The sequence below is a fragment of the Prosopis cineraria genome, unplaced genomic scaffold, assembly GCF_029017545.1.
Source record: "Prosopis cineraria cultivar Desert tree isolate PC_DT_omini unplaced genomic scaffold, ASM2901754v1 PC12, whole genome shotgun sequence".
In the NCBI taxonomy this organism is placed as follows: domain Eukaryota; kingdom Viridiplantae; phylum Streptophyta; class Magnoliopsida; order Fabales; family Fabaceae; genus Prosopis; species Prosopis cineraria.
In genome coordinates, this window is record NW_026555343.1 from 2,886,741 (window position 1) to 2,912,654 (window position 25,914).

The 25,914-nt window shown below is 32.4% G+C and overlaps 4 protein-coding genes and 1 pseudogene across 6 annotated transcripts; 3 read left to right on the forward strand and 2 right to left on the reverse strand.

Annotated features, from left to right (window-relative positions):
- Positions 1-1,870: 1,870 nt before the first annotated feature.
- LOC129287410 (putative cyclin-D7-1) lies at positions 1,871-5,713 on the forward strand. 3 transcript variants are annotated; one of them, XM_054923558.1, is made up of 7 exons: positions 1,893-1,989; positions 2,206-2,548; positions 2,719-2,805; positions 3,014-3,112; positions 3,422-3,629; positions 3,919-4,052; positions 4,822-5,713. In XM_054923558.1, exons 2-7 carry the CDS (start codon positions 2,282-2,284, stop codon positions 4,930-4,932), a joined length of 906 nt encoding a protein of 301 aa, XP_054779533.1. In that variant the 5' UTR covers positions 1,893-1,989; positions 2,206-2,281; the 3' UTR covers positions 4,933-5,713. The 3 variants fall into 3 exon arrangements, with proteins under 3 accessions (XP_054779532.1, XP_054779534.1, XP_054779533.1); XM_054923557.1 differs by having other exon boundaries at positions 1,871-2,548; XM_054923559.1 differs by having other exon boundaries at positions 1,872-2,521; positions 4,822-5,712.
- Positions 5,714-6,017: 304 nt separating this feature from the next.
- LOC129289471 (light-harvesting complex-like protein OHP1, chloroplastic) lies at positions 6,018-6,962 on the forward strand. The gene is made up of 3 exons (XM_054926240.1): positions 6,018-6,253; positions 6,502-6,624; positions 6,719-6,962. Exons 1-3 carry the CDS (start codon positions 6,071-6,073, stop codon positions 6,785-6,787), a joined length of 375 nt encoding a protein of 124 aa, XP_054782215.1. The 5' UTR covers positions 6,018-6,070; the 3' UTR covers positions 6,788-6,962.
- A 1,538-nt stretch (positions 6,963-8,500) lies between these two features.
- On the forward strand, positions 8,501-9,867 carry LOC129289696 (thaumatin-like protein). Its single transcript, XM_054926509.1, has 2 exons — positions 8,501-8,787; positions 9,001-9,867. The coding sequence occupies exons 1-2, from the start codon at positions 8,715-8,717 to the stop codon at positions 9,672-9,674; spliced, it is 747 nt and encodes a 248-aa protein (XP_054782484.1). The 5' UTR covers positions 8,501-8,714; the 3' UTR covers positions 9,675-9,867.
- A 5,308-nt stretch (positions 9,868-15,175) lies between these two features.
- Positions 15,176-17,397, reverse strand: LOC129287965 (L-type lectin-domain containing receptor kinase IV.1-like). The gene is given in 7 exon segments (XM_054924264.1): positions 15,176-15,759; positions 15,762-15,851; positions 15,854-16,730; positions 16,732-16,873; positions 16,875-17,157; positions 17,160-17,261; positions 17,264-17,397. Coding segments are annotated over 7 exon segments (1,998 nt in total). The 5' UTR covers positions 17,364-17,397; the 3' UTR covers positions 15,176-15,355.
- A 6,257-nt stretch (positions 17,398-23,654) lies between these two features.
- Positions 23,655-25,391, reverse strand: LOC129288283 (L-type lectin-domain containing receptor kinase IV.1-like; annotated as a pseudogene).
- Positions 25,392-25,914: the final 523 nt, after the last annotated feature.

Here is a 25,914-nt window from a genome sequence, read left to right on the forward strand (position 1 = left end):
ATTTATCTAAACTTTCGAATGCACACAAAAAAAAAAAGCTCTATCAATAAAATCATTATGTTAAAATCAACACCAGGGAACTATTTAAATAAAAAATTAATCTATATATACTTTATAATGGTTAATTAAATCATAAAATAAAAAATTATAATTAACTCAGTATTTGTTTTTATGAAACAAAATTTAGACAAATAGGATTCCAAGAATCAAGCAATGGTTGACCACTTGACCTCATAATCTAAAATGCAGTTACAAGCTGCGCATAATATCCTCACATTGATTTTCTTTTTTTGGAGCAAAATATCCTCACATTGAATTATAATTAAATCATAAAATAAAAATTATAATTAACTCAGTATTTGTTTTTATGAAACAAAATTTAGACAAATAGGATTCCAAGAATCAAACAATGGTTGACCACTTGACCTCATAATCTAAAATGCAGTTACGAGCTACGCATAATATCCTCACATTGATTTTTTTTTTTGGAGCAAAATATCCTCACATTGAATTGTTAATTCAGTGACAGCAGAGTACTGTTGTAATACTTGTACAGACGTGTATTCCTTTTTTGGTAATATTGTATGGACATGTATTAATTTGACCCCTTACGAATAAATGCATTATCAGTGAAACTAATAATAATGACTATTAATATCTACTTATTATACAGTTGTTACCAGTTAAAAAAAATGTTTTTCCCCCCAACAACAGAATAAGTTTATAAGTCATCATAATATTATTGTTTATTATGAAATGCCAAGGGTAGTCAAGTCTTCAACTCATTTGAAGAAGGAAAATATCATTCATTAAAGAACGTTTATAAATATATTTATATTTTATAAATCATCTATTAACAAAATTATTATGTCATATTATTAATGATAGTTATATCAAATTGATATAAAAAGTAATACTCCCTCCATCTCAAATCATAGAATATTTTTAAAGGATTTTTTTTGCTTTAAAATATAAGACGCTTTGAGTAAATTAAAGTTTCATTACACGCATCAATTTTGATATTATCCTTTCTCTCTCTATAATTAACTTTTAGCCGTTCTCTTTTCAATATATTAAATGATGGGCATTCTTAAAAGTTTTATTTTTGTATTAGAAAAATAAGATTGTTAAATATATTTAATGAGATTTATTGGTATGTAAAATTTTATCTAAAAGTATTTTATAATTTGAAATGGGGGGAGTATTAGTAAAATTATATTTTTAAGTTTTAAATTAAAAAATAAAATTTCAAAATAAATTAATAATTTTATCAGGACCAAATGAAAATATATTTTATTTACATGACTAAATTAAAATTTCATTTTTTGGTCAAAAAAGAAAAAAATTAAATTTCATTTCAATCACTATAACGTTTTTCCAAACAAAATCACTAACGTAACAAATTTAGATTACTTTTTTTAAAAAAGAAAATGAATAAATTATTTTTTAAAATTTAGATTCAGTAATATTATAAATTTTAAACTAGTTTGTTATGTAAATTATTTTATCAACATTTAAATTGGTGTAATTTGACCTGTGTCATTAAATAAAAGTAATTTTAATTGTTAGTTAATTATACAATGAAAAAAAATTATAAAAAGGACAAAAATTTATAATAAATGATTCAAAAATTACATATAAGGATCAAAATTATTTTGACTTTTTTTATAATTTTTGATATCTTTATCTGAAAAAATTAATAATTAAAATTATTTTTATTAATGTTAATGATTATATTATACTATTTTTAAAAATTGAGTGAATAATTTATATACAAGTGAGGTGAAACATGAACGAATTCCATCATGAAAAATATCTTTATATAAATATGTGTGTTAGCGTAAAAAATATCTGAAGACAAAATTAATGAAAGAAGAGAAGAGATATGAGATGATGAGGTGGGAAGTGGAGAGAACATTAAGAAAGCAGAGAGTGAGTGAGTAAGAGAGCCACCATCGTCCTCGTGGGCTCACGCACTTCGTCACGGCGGTCAACCCCTTTCCTCCTCCCTTCATTTACGCCTTTTCATGAGAGACGTGTCCCTCTTTTATTTCACGTTATCACTTTCCTTCTTCCATTAACCTCCCCACCATCCCCTCCTCCTCCTCCTCCTCTCTCTCCCCCCCCCCTCTCTCATATATATATATATATAGAACTACACTTCGCTTTCGGGCGCGTCTTACCATCTAATGATTCATTGTTCAGGTTTATAAATTCTTATCCTCTACTTGCCCTCCAAGTGTTCGATAAATTTCCCCACTGGTTTCTGGTTTCATACCTTATGGACGATTTGCTGTGCCATGAGACATGGCTTTCGAGACCCCTGAACGCCCATGACTTCCATGATGATGATTCTTCTAATGTTGAACTACCCTTGTTCAGATATAGTGGTTGTGATTATAAGTATGAGAATGAAGAGTTTGAGTGGGCTTTTTGTGTGTGCATCGAGAAGGAGGTCTCTCTCATGCCTGAACCTAATTATGTCCACTATCTCTATTCCAACAATTTGATTCCTGCTAGGGTAAGAGTCATTCAATGGTTTCTCAAGGTCAGTTTCTGATTTTTCAGGGTCTCAATTCTGAAGAAGCTGACCTTTTTCATTGTTGTTGTGTGTAGTAGGTATATAGTAGGACCACAGTACATGCATATTTATATATACCCGTAAGTTGACACCCTTAATGAAATTTCTCAGTCTATTAACTTTTACTGTGTTTGCAGTGTAGAAGTCGCCTTAATCTTTCTTTTGGAACAGTCTTCTATGCGGCCAATTACCTAGACCGATTTATATCTATTTGTCAATGCAATGTAAGGATTCCTTAATTATCTGCTGAATTAATGTCAGTTTATGTTTTTGGTTGATCTAACTAACAATGTTTTAACTTTTAAATATGAACTCGTTCACTAACTCAATTTGAAGATTAAAGTTAATATTGTAACTGACATTTTGGTGGCTTATGTGATTAATTTTGCTGAGAATAAGGATAAGATTTTTGAACAATGTTTATGCCTGCAGGATTGGAAATATTGGATGGTTGAATTGCTGTCGATTACGTGTCTATCAACTGCGATAAAGTTTAATGAGACATCAGCATTCAGCTTGCATGAAGTTCAGGTGATTGTCGTAACTGCTATTGTATGCTTCATACCTATTAATTAGATATTAGTACTAATTAATAACCTTAATTTCTAGAGCTATTCACACTGGAGTTTTCAAAGAGAAACCGCACGACTGATTATTAGGAACCCCATATTCAAGAAAGAAGTACTACGTACTGTCGTGTCTTTTTTCTATGAAATTGTAATGCAATGATTTCTTGAACTTGGAAGCATGCCAATTCCAGATACTCAAATTAATGGATATTGTTTTTGATTGCAACTCGAGTTTGTGTGGCTTTATATACTTGAATGATGTCATATATAGATGGAGAGCTTGGATCATTCGTATGAATCAAACACAATCCTGAGAATGGAGCTGATACTGTTACAAGCAGTAGGGTGGCGCCTTAACACTGTGACACCTTATTCCATCGTAGAAACCGTAGTCTGCTATGTTCCCTCGTCCTTGAGACCCAATCTTCATGAGAATATCATGTCACGAGTCACCAAACTGCTTCTTCAAGCTACTTTAGGTATGCCTCAAATTGCATATAATTTATTGCTTTGCTTTTGCCCCGTTGGCATGTGACCTAATAAACGATATTATTTGTTTCTATATAATGTAAGTCAAATATGAAACAATGAGATATATATATATATATATATATCACAGACTAATCATAGCGTTCATCATGAGATTGATATGCACTTGTATATATAGTAACTGTTCATATAATGATGTCTCGTGTGCTATATATATATATATATATATAGGTAGACAGGGATATTTTGCTTGTTAATGTTGGATGCTACATGTGGCAGATCTGAGAATGATGGGGTTTAGGCAAAGCGTTGTTGGAATATCAGCACTATGGTGCAGTTTAGAGGAGTTATATCCCGCTGTGTCTGATGCTTTCATTGCTTACATAATGAAATTACTCAGTCAAAGTCAGAAGGTAATTAAGGGATACTAATTTAATACTCTCCTAATGGTGCTGTTTAGTTGAATGTAAAATTTAGAGTTGGGAATACGGGCGGGCCCGGCCCTTAAGGGCCTAAGCCCTAAAGCCCGGTTTCCTATTTTGAACTCCATTTTTCAAGCCCAGCCTTATGTGAAGGGCTCAGGGTCAGCCTCTCAAGCTCTTTTTAAAAAAAAAAAAAAAAATAAAAAAAACATTATAAATTAATTAAAATATTTTAAAATTAAAAAAATAAAATCCTCATAATTTTTTAAAAATTAAACAACACACAATTAGAAGTCTATTAATAAAATTTAAATATTGGTTAAAAAATAATTCATTTTTTATAAATACACAAACATAATAATTATAGAAAAATAAAAAATATCAGGAATTTTATACTATATATTGATATTTATTAAATTATATTAAATTAAGTTTAAAATAAATTAAAATTAACAATAATATAATGCGTATAGGATTAGGTGAGCATGTCTTAGCTTCAAATATATGTTCTACCATAAAAAAAAAATATATAACAGGGCTTGAAGGGTTACTCGAGCCCGAGCCCTTTTTTTACAGGGCTTATTAGGGCCAAGTTCTCAAACCCAATTATTTTAAAAAAAATTTATTTTCAAAGCCTAAACCCTTATTTAAATAGGGCCTCCAAGCCCAGCCCTTCAGGCCGGCTCTTATTCCCGGTTCTAGTAAAATTTATAACTTATGGTATTTATTCCCTTTTTTCTTTTTCTTTTTTGGGTTACAGGAGGATCTCATTAAGTGTCACAAGATTATGGACATTATTTCAACAACTTTAGAGGACAGTTATGGCCATCACTATTGCAGCCTTTCTAAGAGCCCAACCACTGTTCTTTGATTAAACATAATTAAAATGGAGATTATGATTCCATTGTTGGAAGGTCGAGATAATATATTGTTATAGCGGGGCACGAAATAATCTTCAAATAACATGAATGTATTTAAGCTTACGGTCCACACTTTAGTCTCAAGTAGTCCCTTGTTTTATTTATAAGTTAATTATCTAATTCTCACATTTTTGTGTGTGCACACGTTAAAAGCATGTAATTAAGAGCCATGTTGGAATAAATCAGTATTCTATTGCTCCTTTTGTTTTATGAATATTTCTAGGGCAGACTAATTCAAAATATCACTGGTGCCAAAATGTAATAGATCTAATTCTATTACCGTTTTTTTTTTTCTTTTTTTGCCTAAAAATTAAACTGTCTTAAGAGTGGAGAATATATAAAAAGAAATAAGAATAGAACCCTTTCGTTACAGTTTAGTTTAACCTTGGCAATTGAAACTGATGGTGCTATTTGAGCTCTGCCTTCTTTGTATAAAATCATTTCTTGAGCGGCCATCTGCATGACTTTGACCAATATTCATCTATATTAGGCATTTCTTTTTATAAATTGTACAATACTCATCCATTAACTTATGGATAATACCATTTCATGTAATTTTTTATATTTATTGATGATATTGATAAGACTTGCATTGACAAGAAATCAATGAATGAGAATTTGGATATGCCAATATTAATTATAAGTTTTTTTAAATAATTTAATCTTTCTAGAAAATCACCAACGTAATTTCTCCGCGTATTATTCAATTTTGTTTTAATCTGTGACCTTTCTGTCAATTCATATTTATATTTGGGGGAAAATTTTTTACTTGATATTCTTTCTCTGACAAATTTCCGCTGGAGCTTCTTCCATTGAACCAAAAAAAGAGTCATTTCATGTTCCCTTGATGGGCCTGTGGTATGTGATCAACGGCCCATTAAGACTCTCGCTCATGGTGGGAACTGAGAAGCGTACCTAAGCTCCCCTCCCAATTCGAATCTCCACCACACAAAATTAAAAAGAAAATTAAAAAAAAAAAAAAAAACACTATATAAGTTGCGCTGTTGCAGGGTGAAGCAGAAGCAGAAGAGATTGAGGAAGAAAAGGGAGGAAAAAGAAACAGGAAAAAAAACAGGAAAAAAAAAAGCCATGGCTGCTTCGTCAGCTATAGAATCATCTTCTCTTCTCCCATCTGGAATTCTACCGCTTAATATTAATACTTATCAGCATCAGAAGCTCTTCTTCCTCCCAAATTCGTGCCTTAATCGCGGAGGCCACCTCAACAAAACTCGAAATTCCTTTAGAGTCGAAGCAGTGAAGTCCCCGCCCGGTGTATGTTCTTCATCTTTCTCATTCTTGCTTATATTTTTGCTCTTTCTGTCTCCTTATTTTTCAGTTAAGTCATTCATACGTCATTTTCTTTTCTGAAATTTTGTAAATCATGCTTTTATCCCGTTCCCAATTAGGTCATTCATAATACCTCATTTATCTTGTATTGCTTGCTTAACATGCCGGGAATTTCAGATATCTGGGCTTTAAGTGAAAGATTGTTAAGTAACTTAGAACTTGGGTCTCTTCAGGTAGAATTGCCCAAAGTAGAGCCACAGTTTAAAGCTCCATTTCTGGGGTTCACAAAGACAGCTGAAATATGGAACTCTAGAGCTTGCATGATTGGAATAATTGGTGTTTTCATTTTAGAATTGGTGAGTATTGTTATTTTTTGGCAGATGGTGCAAAACAGGTAAGCATGTTTTCTGAGTTTGGTTATTGTGTGATTGTTATGGTATTCGCTTACAGATAATCAACAAAGGAATACTTCAGGTGATTGGAGTTGATGTTGGAAAAGGACTAAATCTTCCTCTCTGAGAGCATTTGTTTTTGCTTTCCATGAACTAATTTTTGAATTTCTCACTCAGCAAAATCAATTGTTTATGCTGTAAGTTGTATACTCCCTCTTTGTGTATTGCTATTACATTTAACATGAGATTTGTCATTACTTACCGCTCTTTGGGGGGAAAAGGTTATATTTTTATTCTTTTAACCTCTCTCTTTTCAATTTGGATCTTATCATTTAATGATCTGTGGAGCAACTTCTATTTAAAAAAAAAAAAAAATCTTGTGCCCTGAAATCTCTCTCTCTCTTTTTTTTTTTTTTTTACCAACGAAGATTAATTATTGGAAGTGAAGCTACTGGGTAATTAGACCCTTGTACAGTTGAAAGATTTTAGGATATATAATTACCTATTACAGTACTTAAGTGCATGTTTGGCATCTAAATCACGATCTTGACCAGAAAAGATGACTGAACTCATGCAAGATATATCCGATATGGCCTAAACGATAGCAACAGTCCGAAAAGTGCAAACTGAACAATAAAATAAAGAGCATTACAAAAAGATAAGGCAAATCAGCCGCTGCCATCGTAATCTCTTTCGATGTCCAACCCAGAAGAGACTATCTTGCACCACTGTCTAGACTGGATTCCACATATAAGATGATAAGATGTTTGCATAGTGGAGGTGGAAGAGCCTATTTAAAGATAAACTGAAAAAGATAAGTAATTTTAATTTTTTTTTTAAAAAATAGATGAACTTTTATTTGGTAAAAAAAAAAAAAATGAAAGAAGCATAACCAAAAAAGAGAGCCAGTGCAGTCAATGTGATGCGAAATATAAGTTAGGAGACCTTGATGCTTTCACAAGTAGGAATCCTCTTAGACTCCGTTAGAGTGGAAGAGTTCCGCACAGTCCTATTCTATCACTTTTTGCGAACTCAAAAGCAATGTTTACGGCTCTTTTGCGAACTCAAAATCTCTGCTGTCCTCATGGATTTATCGAGTCAGAGTATCTCAATGGACATAGATCCAAAACCCCCCCACCTCTTTTTTTTTCTTTTCGGGAGAATTACAGATAACTCCTCATGACGCATTTTAATGTCACAAGTTTTATTGAGAACTCAATAAAAAATGACAATTATTTTAATCGTTCAATAAATTGTGTGGAATTTAAATGTATTGGAAGAGATTTCAAAGTAATTTTAACCTTTTTCCCCTATCCTCCTACCAAACAAGACATTATATTTTGCAAATGGCCCTATTCATTTATTAATGATAAAAATTTACAAGCATTACTCAAACCAATGAGGGTGCTTTACCGAAGAAGAATTTTGAAAATTTGAATATTATTAATTTTGAGGTTAAAATCACATCCATAATTGAAATCTTACACTACAATGCGGAACTAAAGCATAAAGAACAATCATATTGTATCATATGCTTATCTATGCTAACAGGGAAACACACTCAGGATTATAATTAAATATTGTCATAAAGCAAAATGTTCTGAGCACAACATAATTTTCGTCTAGGCAAAGATAAGGATTGGATACTAACCATCAAAAACCATATATCTACTTAATGTAAAGTAGAAAGACTGTAACCAAAGTTAAAAGTAGAAGCAGCAGCAATATATTTTTATATAGGATCCTTACAGTAAAAAGATGTCGGCCACCTCTTAAATATAAAAAATCGAGCTCCCTATAATTTAATCAAACGACTCTGTAGTGAGGAATCCTGAGTTACGAAGCAATGCATATATGCTGAATTTAAGGAGTGGAGAGTTCCAGATTGGAAGTGGATAAAATCAAGTAAAAGATTAGTAGGAGTAACACTGAGTGTGAGAAAGGCAGTGTTTTAATCTTAAAAAACCTCACCTCCTGCCAACTATATAGCAGCTTTCATCCACCACTCGAACTTTCAATCCTACATTGAAAAATTAATTAAACTTCAACAACTAATGGCAACAACTTCTTCCTCTGCTCTCCTTCCTCTTCTCTTTTTATACCTCACCACCTTTTGCTCTCTCATAGGTGATTTCTCATCTCTAATCCCTTGATTCCATCTCCTTTACATCAAATTAATCTATCAGTTTTATTTAATTATCCTTCTCACTTACTTACTTGACAAAATGTAATTTATATTTGCATATACTATAATACAATCCTGCATTTAGTTGACCAGTTAAACAAATCTTTTGCGCGCATGTGTTGTTGTCCAAAAATGTTGACACGAGATTTTTGCAGATGGAGCTCAACTCATAGTTGTGAACAACTGCACGGAAAGTGTGTGGCCTGGAATACTGGGTAGCGCCGGCCAACCAACACCAAGGAAGGGAGGGTTTCACCTCGGAAGCGGAGAAGAAGTAATACTCGACGTCCAGGAGAAATGGTCCGGTCGAATTTGGGGAAGGCAACACTGCGCGTTCAACAACACCGGCGACGGATCATGCCTCACCGGCGATTGCGCCGGGAAACTCCATTGCAGAGGCAGGTCAGGTAATCCTCCTACAACAGTAATCGAAATGACGCTTGGATCGTCCTCTTCTCCGCTGCATTTCTACGATGTGAGTCTGGTGGACGGATTCAACTTGCCTGTTTCGATGAAACCAATGGGAGGCGGAATCGGCTGCGGCGTGGCGGCGTGCGAGGTGGATCTGAACTTCTGCTGTCCGTCGGCGTTGGAGGTGAAGATCGGAGGAAAAGTTGTAGGGTGTAAGAGTGCTTGTCTGGCTACTAAATCGGCAAGGCATTGTTGTACTGGGAAATTTGCAGATCCAAAGGCATGCAAGCCAACTCTGTCGGCTCATATCTTCAAGGCAATATGCCCAAAGGCTTATAGTTATGCTTATGATGATTCTGGAAGCCTCCATACATGCAGAGCTTCCAGGTATCTCATCACTTTCTGCCCTACAATGTAGAAGCAATGCTGAAGTGATACGCTATCCAATTCAGCATCGTATAGTTTCAACGTTTGTAATTAATATATAGTTCACATAATTTTGTAAGTATTTTGAATTTGGTTTGTTATCAGACCTTGTGCTTTTAAATTTGGTTGATGTATTCTACTATTCTAGTGTTGCAGTGAAACTTCCTGTTACTTTATAGCTTATATCGGACACCTATAGATACAATATATATATATATATATATTGAACAGCACTCATCCAATACTATTTTTTCTTTTAAAATTAAATGAATTACAAAATGACTATTTAAAATTTAAAAAAAAATAATCTTTTTAATCCAACAATTAAAATTGAGTCTTTTAACTATGATTGAATATAACTCAATCATTCAACTTCAGTGTTTTGCGCCGTTCATAGGTTGGCCCTTTTTCTTCATAACTCATCCCACGAGGCGGTGATTGTGCATCATCAACTAAACTAGCTCTCTAATCTTGCTGATCTATCAGGCTCTCCGTGCATTGTTGCATATATGTTCTTCCAATGGGCCATTTCTCCTACAACTAAGTTTAGAATTCCTACAACCGTGTTTCACGGGACTAGTTTCTCCTCTTTGTGTGCTTCTAAATGTATCAGACTCTACAAGCCACACTACCATGTTTCTTCATATTCAAAGTCATTATTTATTCATAACCTTCATACATGCAAAATGCAGTCAAGAAGGGACTACTGCAAAACTTGCATAATGACTGCTGAATTATTAGTGACAAAGAGTGGAGAAAAACAGAATGTCAATGTGCTTTGCCTAATTTTGTCTCTATTGATAATAATGTATTGCTTAAGCAACTTCTAAATCAATTTATATAACATAGAAGTTTTCACACCCTAGAATAGGGAGAAGAGATATCCAAGAGTGACTTCGATGTGCGGATACCAACGAAGCTGTGTCATTCGTATAAAGCAACCACCTAGTGATTATTAGTTACTTTATACAATAACTACCCATGTGATCTTCATATTCAAAACTTGCTTTGTATTCTTCCTTCTCGCTGCTTAAATCTGTACTCGCTAAACTTCGTCCTCGCGGCAAAGTTGTATTTTTTCTTCCTCATCAAACCCCCAGCCTAGTACTTTTTTGTTTGTTTGTTTTTTTAAAACTCTCTCTCAATATCTGAACCTACAGGGAGGCCAAATCATTTACATTTAACAGCATTAATAATATTAACTGACAAGTAGGATGACTCGGTGACAATTCAGCAATGAGCCAAAAAGGAAAGGAACCAACTTATAAAAGTTAGAAGATTAAGGACAGAGTTATAGATAGATGAATTGAGAGACTAAGTTATAAAGAGTTATAATTTAGGGATTGAGTTTTAATCAGGCAATATTTAAAAAGATTACAGAATTAGTTTTTCCAAATTTTTATATTGATGAATAATGTATATAGATATTATCAAATTAATTGATTGTGAATTAATATTTTCATTAATTGATTTTTTTTGTATGTCAGTATATTTCCACTAGTTCAACAATTTGTTCAATTTAAAAGGTCAAAACTAAGATTTTTCATAAATTTTTTTATTTTTGTTTCAAGAAAAGCTTCCCCCCGTTTTTGGTATTTTTTTAGTATAAACCATCCGATATCCTAGGGTATTTTGGGTTTATTGCCCGCCCTAAACTAATCCGGACGCCCCACGAGGAGATCTTACAGTGGTAGCGAAATATTGATAGGACAACCTCTTTGAAGTCGTGTTAATTATCGCGTCTGTCACTCTTCAGGGTTTGAACCCTCACCTTGAGGAATGCCGGTAGTAGCTCTTGCCAACTCTACCGAGCATCCATCGGTTCCCATTTTTGGTATTGCTAAAAGAAAAGTTTGACATCACATTACAATGAGTATGTTGGGCTTCTAATTTTAGGGCCAACACCGTAATTTTGCCAAAGTCCAATTAATTTTCAAGCCCAATAGTTAATTTGAAGTAAGCATATGCCCAAATTAACTAGCCTAGGTGATAGTGGGCAATTTTGCGTATTTCTTTACATGTGGCCTTGTGAATCTTATGGAGCATGTTGCTTGCTGTTCCCTTCCAGTTGTTTTCATAGAGTTCTATTAACTAGTCTTCTTAGATAGAAAAAATTAGTTAAATGTTAAAAAATTTTACAATGTTTTAAATGGTTAAAAGATAATTTGACCTCTAAATTATACGTCCTAAAGTGTTTGGAATCCTAAATTTATTTTTTGTACAATATTTTTTTTAATTTTTAAAAAGGTGCAATGTAGCTTTAGAAAACAATAGACAAGAAACTCAAAAATTATAAAAAAAATAACTAATAAAATTGTAAAAAATATCTAAAAATTACAAACATGAACCCAAAAAATTTCATGATAGAACCGATAATTTTCTTGGTCATTTTTTATAATTTTTATAATTTTTATTATTTTTAAATCAACTAACGATTAAATTAACTTTTGTTAATGGTTAAATTGAACTATTTTCAAAAGTTAAATGAAAATATTATATAAAAAATGAGTTCAAAGTTCTAGATGCTCCTAGAGCTATAGTTTAGGAGATCAAATTATTATTTAATCCTTTTTTGAAATTATTTTTTGGCTAGTAAAAATCAATAGAGAGAAATCAGAAATGTAAAAGCCATTACAAAGAAACAAGAGTGTCTTTTGGAGATTAGTTATAAATGTAATTTTATTAAACTTTATAAAGGGTCTTATATTAAGGACTATCAGCCTAATGAGTAACTTCTTATGAAAACTAGTATTATAAGGATTGGACTAGATCAAGCGGTTCAATTAGTTGGACTGGAAACTTGTCCTAAGTTTGGTCCAGCTATAGCATAAAATTGCTTATTATGAGGACCGGTAAAAACCAGCGAAATCAGTGGACAAACTAGTTGAACCGATTTTGTTAATTTTTTTTATTTTAAAAATTTTAATTCATATTTATAACTAAAATTTATGAATATTTATATCCAATAAGCATTGATAAATGGAGAAAAATGAATAAAAATGCAATAAAAATGTATAGAATATGTATATATGTATATATTTTAAAGTTATAAATTATAAAGGGAAAATTAATCTTTTAGTCCTTCAACTTTTAACTCACTTGTAACTCAATCCCTTAACTATGACTCGCTGCGACTCCGTCCCTCAACTATAACTCGCTGTAACTTAGTCCCTCAACTTTTAATTTACTTATAAATCGGTCCTTATTTTTTAATTTTTTTAAAATTTTTTTATCAAATAAGAGGAATAAAAAAATGCTTATATATTATTTTAAAATATCCTCTTCTTATTCATTAATGTGAGATATAAGCTAACATGAAAAAAAAATTAACAAAAGTTAAGGGACTAATTTGTAAGTGATTCAAAAGTTGAGGGATTGAGTCATAGGCGAGTTACAGTTGAGGGACTGAGTCACAACGAGTCATAGTTGAGGAACTGAGTTATAAGTGATTTAAAAGTTGGAGGACTAAAAGATTAATTTTTTCAATTATAAATTATAAAATAAGTATATATATTTTGGAGTAAAACGATGAAATATTGATGGATATATCTTTTTTATTTTATATTATTTTGTTAAAATTTAAAAATTTATTTTTATTATATATAATTATTTCCTTTTATTTTAAGCATATATTATTTAAAATATATTAATTTATTTATGATTAGTTGAACTACACTTCATATCATGGTTTGACTATTCAACCGTAACTTAATATTTTGTCCAATTCAATGATTAATTTGGTTTCATAACATTAATAAACAGAACTCAAAAGAGTATCATTTTATCACATTTTGGAGAATTGTAGTAAAGAATCCAAAATAACCACATCATTACAAATCAGGTTTATCCAAGTATTTGAGGTTTATCTTTGGTAAGCTTGCATTATATGACTTAGGTTGTTAGAAAAGAGGCCAACAGACATATGTTTAATAATTAAGGATTTTTTTTTTCAAAAAAGTAATTGATAATCATTTAAACTATGATTGAAAATTAAGTAAAATTTTGAACATTAACAAAATAATTTAAATTAATCGATATGGTTGGTGAAAATTGACTTGCCTACTGGATGTTTCAGAATTGTCATTCCTGCAAAGAAAATGGGGAGTTTACTTTTCATTCTATCATACTTTAGAAAATGTGTGAAGGAAAGTGTTAGAAACAATGGATGGGAAATTAAATTCAGTTCAGTAGTCAAGAGCCATGCAAATCAAACTGATTTAAATTATAAGTCATTGATGTCATTTCATTTTTTTTAAGCAAGTCCTTTGACTATAATTCGATACATTGAAATTTACGTCTCATTTTTCATGTAAAAATTATTAATTATATATCTGATACACAGTTGTCTTGGTTCTAGAAGGATAACGACGAGGCAAAATGGGCAAATGGCGTTAGTATATACTCCCTCCATTAAAAAATATAAAATATTTTTAAAAAATTGAATGTTCAAAAATATAAAATATTTTTAATTTTTTGAGAAGTAATCATTTTTTTTCAAAAGTTCCCATATTGATAATAATTTTATATTTATTATAGGGTGTTTAATAGGTGTAACCATATAAGAAGTGATAGATTAAAAATACTTTAATTTTTGAATAGAGAGAGTATAATATTTGCAGGAAAAAATGATGGAATATTTAATTATAAATCAGTACAATTATTAAATATTAAATTAATCAATTATTAAATATCCCAAATTATATAAAATACTTTTCACTGAATTATTAGAAAAAACAAAACAAAACAAAAGTGGAATAAGTGGTCATCTTGTATTAATGAAAGAGAAAAACTTTATTATTCAACCTTGTATTATTATTTGAAATTAATAAATTAATATATGTAAGTCATTTATATATTAATTATTCTATAACAAGTTGTTATTATTGATATTATTGACATTTTAAAATTTATTTGTTTTGATTTGATTGGATATAAATTAGACACAATATAAAACGTTTTCAAAAAATTCCACTCTAAAATATAAGACATTAGATATGTTCTATATATATTTTTAGAGAAAATATATTTTTATATTCTTGTAATTTCTCTTAATTTTAAATTAAATCTCTGTAATTTATTTTATTTTAATAGAATCTTTATAGTTTAATCTATTAAATTTTTAACTCCTTGAATGTTAAAATCTTTACTTTTTTCCTTTAAAAAAATTAAGAACTTTATATTTTTACTAAAATATTATATAAATTTATAATTAATTATATATTTTTATAAATCAAAATTTATATAATTGGGTTGTCTTATAAATAATTTTTATACATGTAGAATTTTCAAAAAAAAAAATTAATAAATGGGTAAACAGTGTTTTAAATCAAATTTTCTTTTACAATTTTAGCCAAAAATACTTGTTTTTTGGATAATTTAAAAAATTTATTATTACTTTTAATCTCAAGGATTAACAAATCTAATGAATAAAACTGGGATTGATTAAAGCAAATTAATTCTACAATTTACAGACTCTGAGGAAACGCGAGCACATGCACAAACAGCAGTGGAACCATTGGTTTAATTTATGCAATACGTTAACAGCAACACCTTGGCAATGGCGCCAACGAGCCCGGATTCATGTGAGTTTCAATTTAACTGAAAATAAGACAAAAAGAGAAAGACAAGAGATAACATAAGCAGCTCTAACATATCATGTATGCATGGAATGAATCAACGACCTCCAGAGAGAAGCGATTCAGCTACTGAAGAACTGTGAGAGAGAGACTGATCAACAAATGATGGAAAGGACATAGTAGAGTCAGGAAACTCTTGATGATGCCCAAACGATAAGCCTGGAGAAGCAGAATCTAAGCTTAGAGACGACAAATCAGGCAAAGATACCTCCCCATTCAGACACTGCACTACTTGACGCATGCTTGGCCTACTCAATGCTTGGCTGTTTGAACACAAAAGACCCAGTTTCAACACTAACTCTACCTCTTCTATGCAATACTCTATTCCCATATTCTGATCCTTTGCCATAATAATCTCACCCCTATTCCACAACTCATAGACCCAATCTACTAAAATCACACTCTCTTCTTCATTCACTTGCTCTATGGGCCTTCTTCCACACACAACTCAAGTAAAAATGCACCAAAAGCAAAAACATCTGACCTTGTTGTCGCTTTCCCTGTTCTTGTCTGCTCCGGCGCTAGATAACCAACGTCCCGACCACATGTGTAGTTTGAGGATCACTCCCATGATCATATAATCTTGCAAGACCAAAATCTCCTAATCTTCCATTCAGTTCTGAATCAAGGAGAACATTGCTTGCTTTTATGTCTCTGTGCACAACCACTTTTTCACACTCTCCATGTAGATAGCACAATGCCGAAGCTACTCCTTTGATGATTTTAAATCTTTGTCTCCAGTTCAGTGTCACTCTTGGTTGGTTATAGAGATATTTATCTAAGCTTCCATTTGGCATGAAGTCGTAGACTAGAAGAAGCTCTCGTTTTCGTCTACAATATCCCAAAAGAGGTACGACGTTTCGGTGGCGAAGACGACCGATACTAACAATTTCTGCTACAAATTCCCTCATGCCTTGTCGAGATTCATGCGACACTTTCTTCACAGCAACCCCAACTTTTGAAGTTGGCATTGTTCCTTTGTATACTCTACCAAATCCACCAGCTCCTAGAAGCTCTTTATCCTTGAATCCCTTCGTGGCAACGTAGAGGTCTTTGTATTTGAACCTGTGAGCACCATATTCTTGCTCCCACTCTTCCTGAATCTCAGAAAACTTCCTTTTCCTGTATATGTAATAAACTATCGATAAACTCACCAGAAAAATCAAACAGAGTGAAAACAGAGGTAACCCAATTGGCAAAATCATAGATCGTTTTCTTCCACCAAGTCGTGGTAGCTTCGGCAGTTTAGAGACAGCAAGGTTTTGAGCCTCCCCATTGAGCTTGAAGCTCCAGCCAAGAACATAATGAGAAGTTAAGACAGACCCAGTGGAAGATGAGAATCCGACATAACTGGGATTGTCTATAATCTGAGAAAGATCTTGGGACAACGTTAGCAGTGGAGTTTTGGGTTTTGTTAACGTTGATCGGAGCTAGGGTGACACTGATTTGCTTTTTTCCGCCATCGTATTCCACCCAGACCTGCATTGGAAGGCCACTAATGAGACTCAGATTCTGAAACTGAGACTTGTTCATATAATATCCTGCAGGAGCAGATAGCAGACTTCAAGCTATTAATGTCGATTCCAACATGGTTATCATTGATATCGTCAAACTCACTGCTGAGGATGGTGTCCAGTTCTACGGCGAAAACTTGGTTTGTACGATTGCCATTATTGGTGTTATTGAAGAGGCCTAAGTACTGACTGGGTAAAGCACCTGGAAGTGCTTTTTCTGGGGAAATTAGAAAAGCGATTCCATGACCACTCAAAGTTCTGTATTCTGATTTAATTGCGAAGACGAAAGTGGTAGAGAAAGAAGAGTTATTCAAAACCATTGGATGGGGTAAAAAGCATGACCTTTTTCTTGCCTGGTTTCATTGGTGAGTCGGAGCAAGCCATTGGAGGTGATCTCAGAAATACCATCCATGGTTAAATTAGCTGATGGAATCCATTGTTAAAGATGAAGCTTGTATCTTCACCACTAACTTGTACCGTTGATATCACCACCACCAAAAGCATCATCGCCATCAGCTTCTTCACAGACATGGCTTCGAAACGAAAGGTTTTCTTCTTTCTCTGATTTTTGCTAGATAGCTCAGATAGAATAACTAGTAATATAGACCCCAGAAGGATGACGTTGTCTATAGAGTTATTTGATTTACCAATAAATATTTAATGGAAAAAAATCAGGGATTAATTAAAGTATTATTATTTGTTCAGCCACCATTGAAAGTCATCTTGAGTGGGGGCGCGCAACTGGGGAAGGTGTGTGCCCCTCGCTGGCTGCTTTGAACTATGAAGATATGATTGAGGTTGAAATTATGACACTTGATTTGTTATTATGTGAAAACATGTGAACTCAATCTATGGTCAAATGATCTATGACGTATGGAAAGCGAAACAATTTGGATCAAATGGATGGCTTGAATTTTTGAAAAATTACTATTTTTCAAACAGATTTCAAAAAAAAAAAAATTGATAATTAATCCTTTAAGTGTCATCACTTGTATATGAAGAAGCAGCGACAACTATAACAACTATAATTTAAACTTTTACTTAGGATATTTGGCTTTCCCGTGCTGCACTAAAAGCTTTCTTGTATGGTTACGTAGCCGGTAGCAAGTCTACTTCTTTATCCCAAAATAAATAAATAAATAGTTTTATTAATTTAAAATTAATATTTGTACTAAATTTTAACATAATTTTAATTTTAAAAATAAAAGGAAAAAATTTTAAATGGCTAATTAAAACTATAAGAATTGAGTTATAAAAGTTACAGTAAAAGAGTAATAAATTAAATCAAAACTATAAAAATCGAGTTATAACGAGTCAAAAAACTGAGTTACACAAGATGATTAAACTATAAGGATAAATGATTAATTTTTTTCATATTTTAAATATAATGAATTTTTTAATTTTAAACTTATATGATCTTTGATTAACATTGTAATTCACCCAAGTCTTTAAGCTTATGTTCAATTCTCCAGAGATGATGAGAGCCGCCATTGAAGGCCTCTGAATTGTGGCAAATGGGGTGTGTAATTGTGTATTTGGACTTTGGCGCCTACTTGCTAGTTGCCAAGTAGGAATAAATTAAAAAAAAATAAGAAGAAGTGAGGTTTGTGTTAATTATTTTATTAATTATGCATAGTTTATTTTATCAAAATAAAATAATATACATCCAAACATTACATATTCTAATATATATTTTAATTTCCGAAATAAGACTTCTTTAATTTTTTTATTTTAATATTTTTTTACTATTTTTTCCTTTTTATTTTCTTATTTTTACCTGTAGTTATACTTTTTTTTTTTTAAGAATAAGAAGCCTTAGGCCAATTCAATTTTTTTCTGCTTCTTTTCTCTCTTTCCTTTTTATCAGTCTCTTATTTTTTTCCTTCATCTTTCCTTCTCTATTTCTTTCTTTCTTATTTTTTTTGGTCTACAATTGAATGGCTCTTGATATTATGTTAAATTTTTTAATATAAGCATGTTGAAGATATTATTTTATTAAAATAACTTAAGTTATTTGGTTGAATACATTTCAAATTTTATATATTTTTAATATATATTTATTTTTAGATGTGAGATTTCTTTAACTTTTTTATTTTTAATAGTTAGAATTTGGACAACTATGCTTATGTCAAATAATTTTTTACGGGAAAATAATTTTGCTATCGGTGAAGCCTACTCCTTCCACTATAAAAAAAAATTTAAATAATTAGAAATTAGATATATGGTTCTGATTTATAAAAGATTGTTATTTTTTAATGTTTTTAGAAGATTTTTTTACTTAAATCTTGAAGTGTCACTTTTCTAGATTTATGTGAACTTTTTAGATTGAGGACCCATTTGTTTTTACTTATTTCATGAAAAAAATTACCTATTTTTTTAAAAATTATTTTGTGAGTTTGTAAGGTGTTTGTTTGAAGTTTTAAAAAAAATCAGAATTCAAAAAAGCATATTTTGATTATTTTAAAAAGCTACTCATAATCTAATATGATAGATAGAAAAAAATATTTTAAAAAGGAGGGATATGCAAATATATAATAAATTTTTTAAATAATATAACAATAAATTATTTTTATAAAATAAAAATCAAGGAAGATATTATAAAATTTAAAAAACTAATTAATAATTACTTTTTTATTATTATAACTAAACATAAAATATTATATTTTTTTATAAAGTCTCTAAAAAATAAATCTCTTTTCATCAAATCTCTAAACTATCTAAAAATAATTTATTTTTTAATCTTAAACAAACAACCTCTAAGACTTAAAACGTTACTCTAGCTAATTAAAAAATCGAATTCCAATTGACCCTTTTATTTTCAAGGTTTAGTTCAATTGTAACTTTTTTTGAATTAGTTCAATCATAACTTCAAACAACTTAATTTGATGATATGTGATTAATAAATTATATTAATATGATACTCTCTCCGTTCAAAAATATATGGCATTTTTAACTAAATTTTATCCCAATAAAGTAGTTATCTATTTTCCAACTAATCATATCTTTTTTATATTTATTCCTATTAAACACTTTATAATAGATATAAAGTCATTATCAATAAAACATTTTTAAAAAAAAAGGCAATGATTACATCTGAAAAGATTAAAAATACCTTTATATTTTTTAATATATTTTTTAAAAAATATCTTATATTTTTGTGGAGGGAGTATACAATTTCTTTATTTGCTCACTAGAAAAAAAATCCTTTCGTTCCTGGTCATAACATGATGTCATAACATGATGCCTTTTCAAAATAATTGTCTAAAATTATAAGCTCATAGGCACAGGCAGGGCTGTGTAAATTATCTATGCATGGTTTTGGGGTAGTTAGTGGTTGAAAGAGTTGAATTAACTTATTTTAAAATTTTAAATTTAAATATTAAGATAACTATACATTAAATAAAAATATTAAAAGCATTTTCAAAATATTTATAAGATCATCATTGATAATAACAATTTAAAAAATAGAATTTAAATCAGTCTAGACGAGTGGTGGTAACATGTCAAGTTGCCTATATATATCAGCCAATAAAAATTTAAGAAAAAATTATACATGGTGTTCCGATCAAGGCTTCCTCGTAATCAACTTACTATGAGATTTAACCATTAAGTTCTCATTCTCCACGCTAAGCCATCAACCAGCGTGCATTGATGGGTCTGATTCGGTGCGAGGAGCTATGCCACGCATGAAGTTACGTGGACACATCCTGACCAGTCAAAAGATCTACGCACAAACACTCTTAGAAGGTCAGGGGTTCAACGAAACGCTGCGGCGAAGGAAAGGATTTCCGGTGGTGGTTGTGGTGGGATTCGGCGGCTTGAAGTTTTGTGTGGAGGAGGGTTTATGTATAAATACAATTTGCCGACAAACTACAATTATTTTGGCCCAATTAGACATTGTTCTCGCATATCGAATGAGAAGATGATGATTGTCTAATGTCCATCAGGGATCTTGGATTGTATTCATTTTGTATATAAATTTTTTAGTTAATTTTTTTTTTCCTTTTCATCGCTGACAAAACTAACTATGGGCTATTTCTACTACTAATCAAAGCAATACAGATAGTTTCACCAATACAACGCCGGGAATTCAACTTGCTGAAAATGAAACCCAAAAAAAAAAAAAACCATAGGAAAAAACAGGAATAGAAAGCTCCAACAAAATCACATGCCAAGGCATTAACGACCTCCAGAGAGAAGTGATTCAGCATTGGAACATTGAGAAAGAGATTGGTCAACACACGATGGAAGGAACGACGTTGTAGAGCCAAAAAAGCCTTGGTGATTCTCAAATGACAACCCTGGCGAAGTAGAACATAAGCTTAAAGATGATGATATGTCTGTGTTGAGAAAATGATGAGAAAACTAATCAAATATTCATTAATAGAAGTGAAACAATATGATAGAAATTGATTTTTCACTTGAAGGATTTACCATACTAATCTATCCATTTGCGTGATTCTCAAACTCCACTTCGGGCTAACTTGAGGTGAAGGCCTTTGTTAACTTCCCTCTTAAAGGTGGCATGAAACCCCCTTAGTTAATACAATGATATGATCCCCTTATATAGATTTAGGAATATCAACTAACTAGGTGATTAACACTAATCACCCCTAATATTCCAACACCCCCCTCAAGTTGACACCTCTTTTAACTCTAGGTGCTCAACTTGCCAACAACAATTACAAGGAGGGAACAAAAATATAATTGGAATATAAACAACTCATTGGTCAATTAGAACAATACAAATTAAACCATTCCTTTTGAGGAGCTTTACTAGCTTGCCTTGTTACATTCCTCTCTCTTCAAGTCTTCTCAACTTCATCTTTGACCTTCACAAAGTTCTTACACTGAAACTTCGATATGCCCAACACAACACTTCTTGTAGACTCCTCAATTCACGTCCACATGACAACTTTTCATTCATTTCCAAATGAGAAGCCTGAGGCAACTGAGCTTGCCATCCCATTCATATATTTCTGTAGAAGTATACATGCATCTATGTACTCTTTGTGTCATTAGGAAAGGCCAAATATAATACTGGTGGTAGCACCAGTTCTGCAGAATCTACAACATCTTGCATAGGGCTACAAAAATTGCTGGCATAGAACTTAGTCACAAACCTATAATTATCCTTATCTAAAGACCAACAACATCACACAAAAAATTGCTGCCAATTCTTGATCTTTCTAATCATTTGAAAGCATCATTGCCTTCATTGTTCCTCGATCTCAAATCAATACCACTATCATGAAACTTTAATTGTCAAAAATAGACTTAGCTTGTCCAATATCTCGATCATGAAAGAGGAATTGACGGCTTAGGTTGCTCTTCTTAATGACATCATCATTAGTACTTGCCAGTATCCTATTGACTTCTATGAGAAACACCCATTAGCGCAAGAATCTTTAGGAACTCACATCCCAAAGCACCAAATCTGACAATAAACACTTTAGCTTCTTCTAATTTCTTTTGTACCATAGCTGGGTTTACATTGAGAACCTAGGCTCAGAACATTTGACTATCCTTTGAACACAGTAGCAAGAAATTACAACAAACCTAAAATAGAATTTGAGATGTAGAATCCCAGTTTTGATCATCCCTCTCTGTTTACAAATTCAAAAAACCATGCATCCTCTAATCTAGAAAAATAAGCATTTGCAGAGAAGAGATGTCATTCATTCTCTCTTTCAAAGTGACCGTAAATAACAATCTTGGAGAGTCAGATCTTAATTTGCTGATTCAAAGCGCTTAACATATCTAGAACACTTAACAAGCCAAAATGTGGAAGAAAACTAACTTGTGACATTTAATCTTAGCCTACCCTCCTCAATCTCAGATTCGTTTCCTCCATACCACTAAAGCCATGACTAAATTGCCACCACCATCTTGCCACAATGGGGTAAGGAATCTTGGACACTTGCCTCTGATGACAATATGATCTGTCCCAATCATATCCTTAGTTTTTTGAGGGCGAGCTAATGACGAGCAACCTCCCACAAGGATGCATCCTTCTTTTTGTTGTTGAAATGGGTATTGGACAATGCCAAGGTTGTTTTCTTGAAAAGAAAGAGAGAAACAATAGAATGAAGGACTATAGATTTTGCTTTTGAACCATGCCTTTGACAAAGAGAAACGACAGAGAGAGTGATTTGACTTATAACAGACTCATCCATCTAGCCCAGATCTTGAAAACACATTGTTTCGTGCGCCTGGAAGTCATCTTGAAAATGGACCATTTTAGTGCATCTTGGACTGAATGCTTGATTCTTGATTTTCAAAGCCCAAAACCAGCCTGCTCATGATACCATGTTGAGAAAATGATGAAGAGAAAACTAATCAAATATTCATTAATAGAAATGAAACACTTATAGGAAATTAATCTTTCACTTGAAGGATTTATCATACTAATCTACCCATTTGGTGATTCTCAAACTCTACTTTGGACTAACTTGAGGTGAAGGCCTATGTTAACTTCCTCTTGAAGGTGCAATGAAACCCCCTTAATTAATACAATCATATGATCCTCTTATATAGATTTAGGATATCAACTAACTAGGTGATTAACACTAATCACCCCCTATATTTCAACAGTCTGGTAAGGAAACTTCCTAATTCAGATACTGCACAACTTGACGCATTGTTGGTCGACTCAATGGTTGGACGTTTGAACACACAAGCCCTAACTTCAATACTAACTCTTACCTCTTCTGCCTGAATACTCTGTCCTAAATTCTTCATCCTTTGCTTCCATAATCTCAGCCCTATCCATAACTCATAAACCCAATCTACCAAAATCACACTCTTCTTCATTCACTTGCTCTATGGGCCTTTCCCATACACTACCTCAAGTATAAAAAGACCAAAAGTAAAAACATCTGACCTTGTCATAAACTCTCCTGTTCTTGTTTGCTCCGGTACTAAATAACCTAATGTCCCGATCACATATGTGGTTTGAGGATCACTGCCATGGTCGTATAATCTTGCAAGACCAAAATCTCCTAATCTTCCATTTAATTGAATCTATGAGAACATTGCTTGCTTTATGTTCTGTAGATTACCGCTTTTTCACATTCTTCATGTAGATAGTGCAATCTCAAAGTTACTCCTTTGATGATTTTGAATCTTTGTGTCCAGTTTAGTGGTCCATCGGGCTGTTATGGAGATATTTTTCTAAAACTTCCATTTGGCATGAAGTCATAGACTAGAAGAAGCTCTCCTTTTCGTCTAAATATCCCAAAAGAGATACGAGATTTCTGTGCCGAAAATGACCATAACTAACAATTTCTGCAACGAATTCTCTCATGCCTTGCTGCGATTCATGCGACACTTTCTTCACAGCAATGTCAACTTTTGATTTTGGCATTGTTCCTTTATCTACTCTACCAAATCCACTGGCTCCTAGAAGCTCCTTATCCTTGAATCCCTAGTGGCAACGTAGAGGTCTTTGTATTCAAACCTGTGAGCACCAATTTCTTGCTCCCACTTCTTCCTGAATCTTAAAAAACTCCTTTTCTTGTATATATAATAAACTATAGATATACTCACAAGAAAAATCAAATAGAGTGAAAGCAAAGGTAACCCAATTAGCAGGCTTATAAATAGTAATTTTCTCCCACCAAGTCATGGTAACTTGGGGAGTTAAGAAATAACAAGGTTTTGAGCCTCCCCAATGAGCTTAAAACCCCAGCGACGAACATAATGAGAAGTTAAAATAGACCCAGTTGAGGAAGAGAATCCTACATAACTGGGATTGTTTATAATCTGAGAAGATCTTAGGACAACGTTAATAATGGGAGTTCAGGTTTTTCAATGTTGATTGGAGCTAAGGTGACACTAATTCCTTGTTACCTCCTCATAGGCCACCTAGACCTGCATTGGAAGGCTACTGATAAGATCAGGTTCTAAAACTGAGACCCTTACCATAATATCCTGCAAGAGTAGAATTGGTGGACTTCAAGCTGTTAATGTCAATTCCAACATGGTTTATCATTGATATCATCGAACTCTCTGTCTGGTTGGATGTGTGAGTTCTACCACAAACACATGGTTTTTTTAGGTTGCCATTGCTGGTGTCATTGAAGAGACCCAAGTATTGATTGGGTAAAACACCTAGACGTGCTTCTGTAGGAGAAATTAGAAAAACATTCCATGACCACTCAAAGTTGGGTATTCAGATCTAATGGCGAAAACAAAATTATAGAGAAAGAAGATGTGTCAGTGAATGCTATTGGATTGGAGTAGAAAGCATGAGCTGCCTTGTGTGTTTCATTTGTGAGTTAGAGTAAAGCCACTGGGGGTGATCTCAGGATGCCCATCCATAGTTAAATGAGCTGATTAGAACCCAGTGTTGAAAATGAAACTTGTATCTTCACCATTCACTTGTGCCATGGATGTCAACAGCAAAAACACCAGAGCCACAAGCTTCACGATCACAGATATATTTCTGGAATTATCTGCTGTCTGTATATTCCTTGTACAAATAGAATCAAAGTTTCTTCCTTTTGCAGGCAATGATTGCTTTGAAGGGCAAGAAACAAAGGGCTGGTTTTGGTCCATTTCATGATTAAGATAAGATTCTTGAGAAGGATCTTATAGACTCGGTCTTTTGAATTTAATTGGCATCCTCTCTTCAAACTCCAAAGTTGTGATGAATTGGGATAGATGGGCAGTTATGTGAAATTGGTGTGAATTCTCATGGTGGTTTCATGGAAATGGAGTTGGGAGACTCTGTACGATAGTATGTGTCACGACTCAAAATGATGAAGAGGGGCCCACAATGCACATCTATCCCATTCAGTCAAGGAATAAAATAAAATTGAGAGACTGATTACATAAGTCAGTCCTCCTTCCAAGTTCCCACCGCCAAAGGCTCAGAATTGAACTCTTTTACGTAATTCATGAATGTTGATCCCAAGTTTTCTTATGCCTTGATTTAAAAATAATTTGCAAGATCGGATGATAAATCATCTCCTTCATTCTTGGGAATATAGTTCAACTTACTGTAACAAGGATTTGTTCCATATATATATATATATATTAGGTTTGATACGTGAATCTGTTGGGTTAATATCTATCCTTG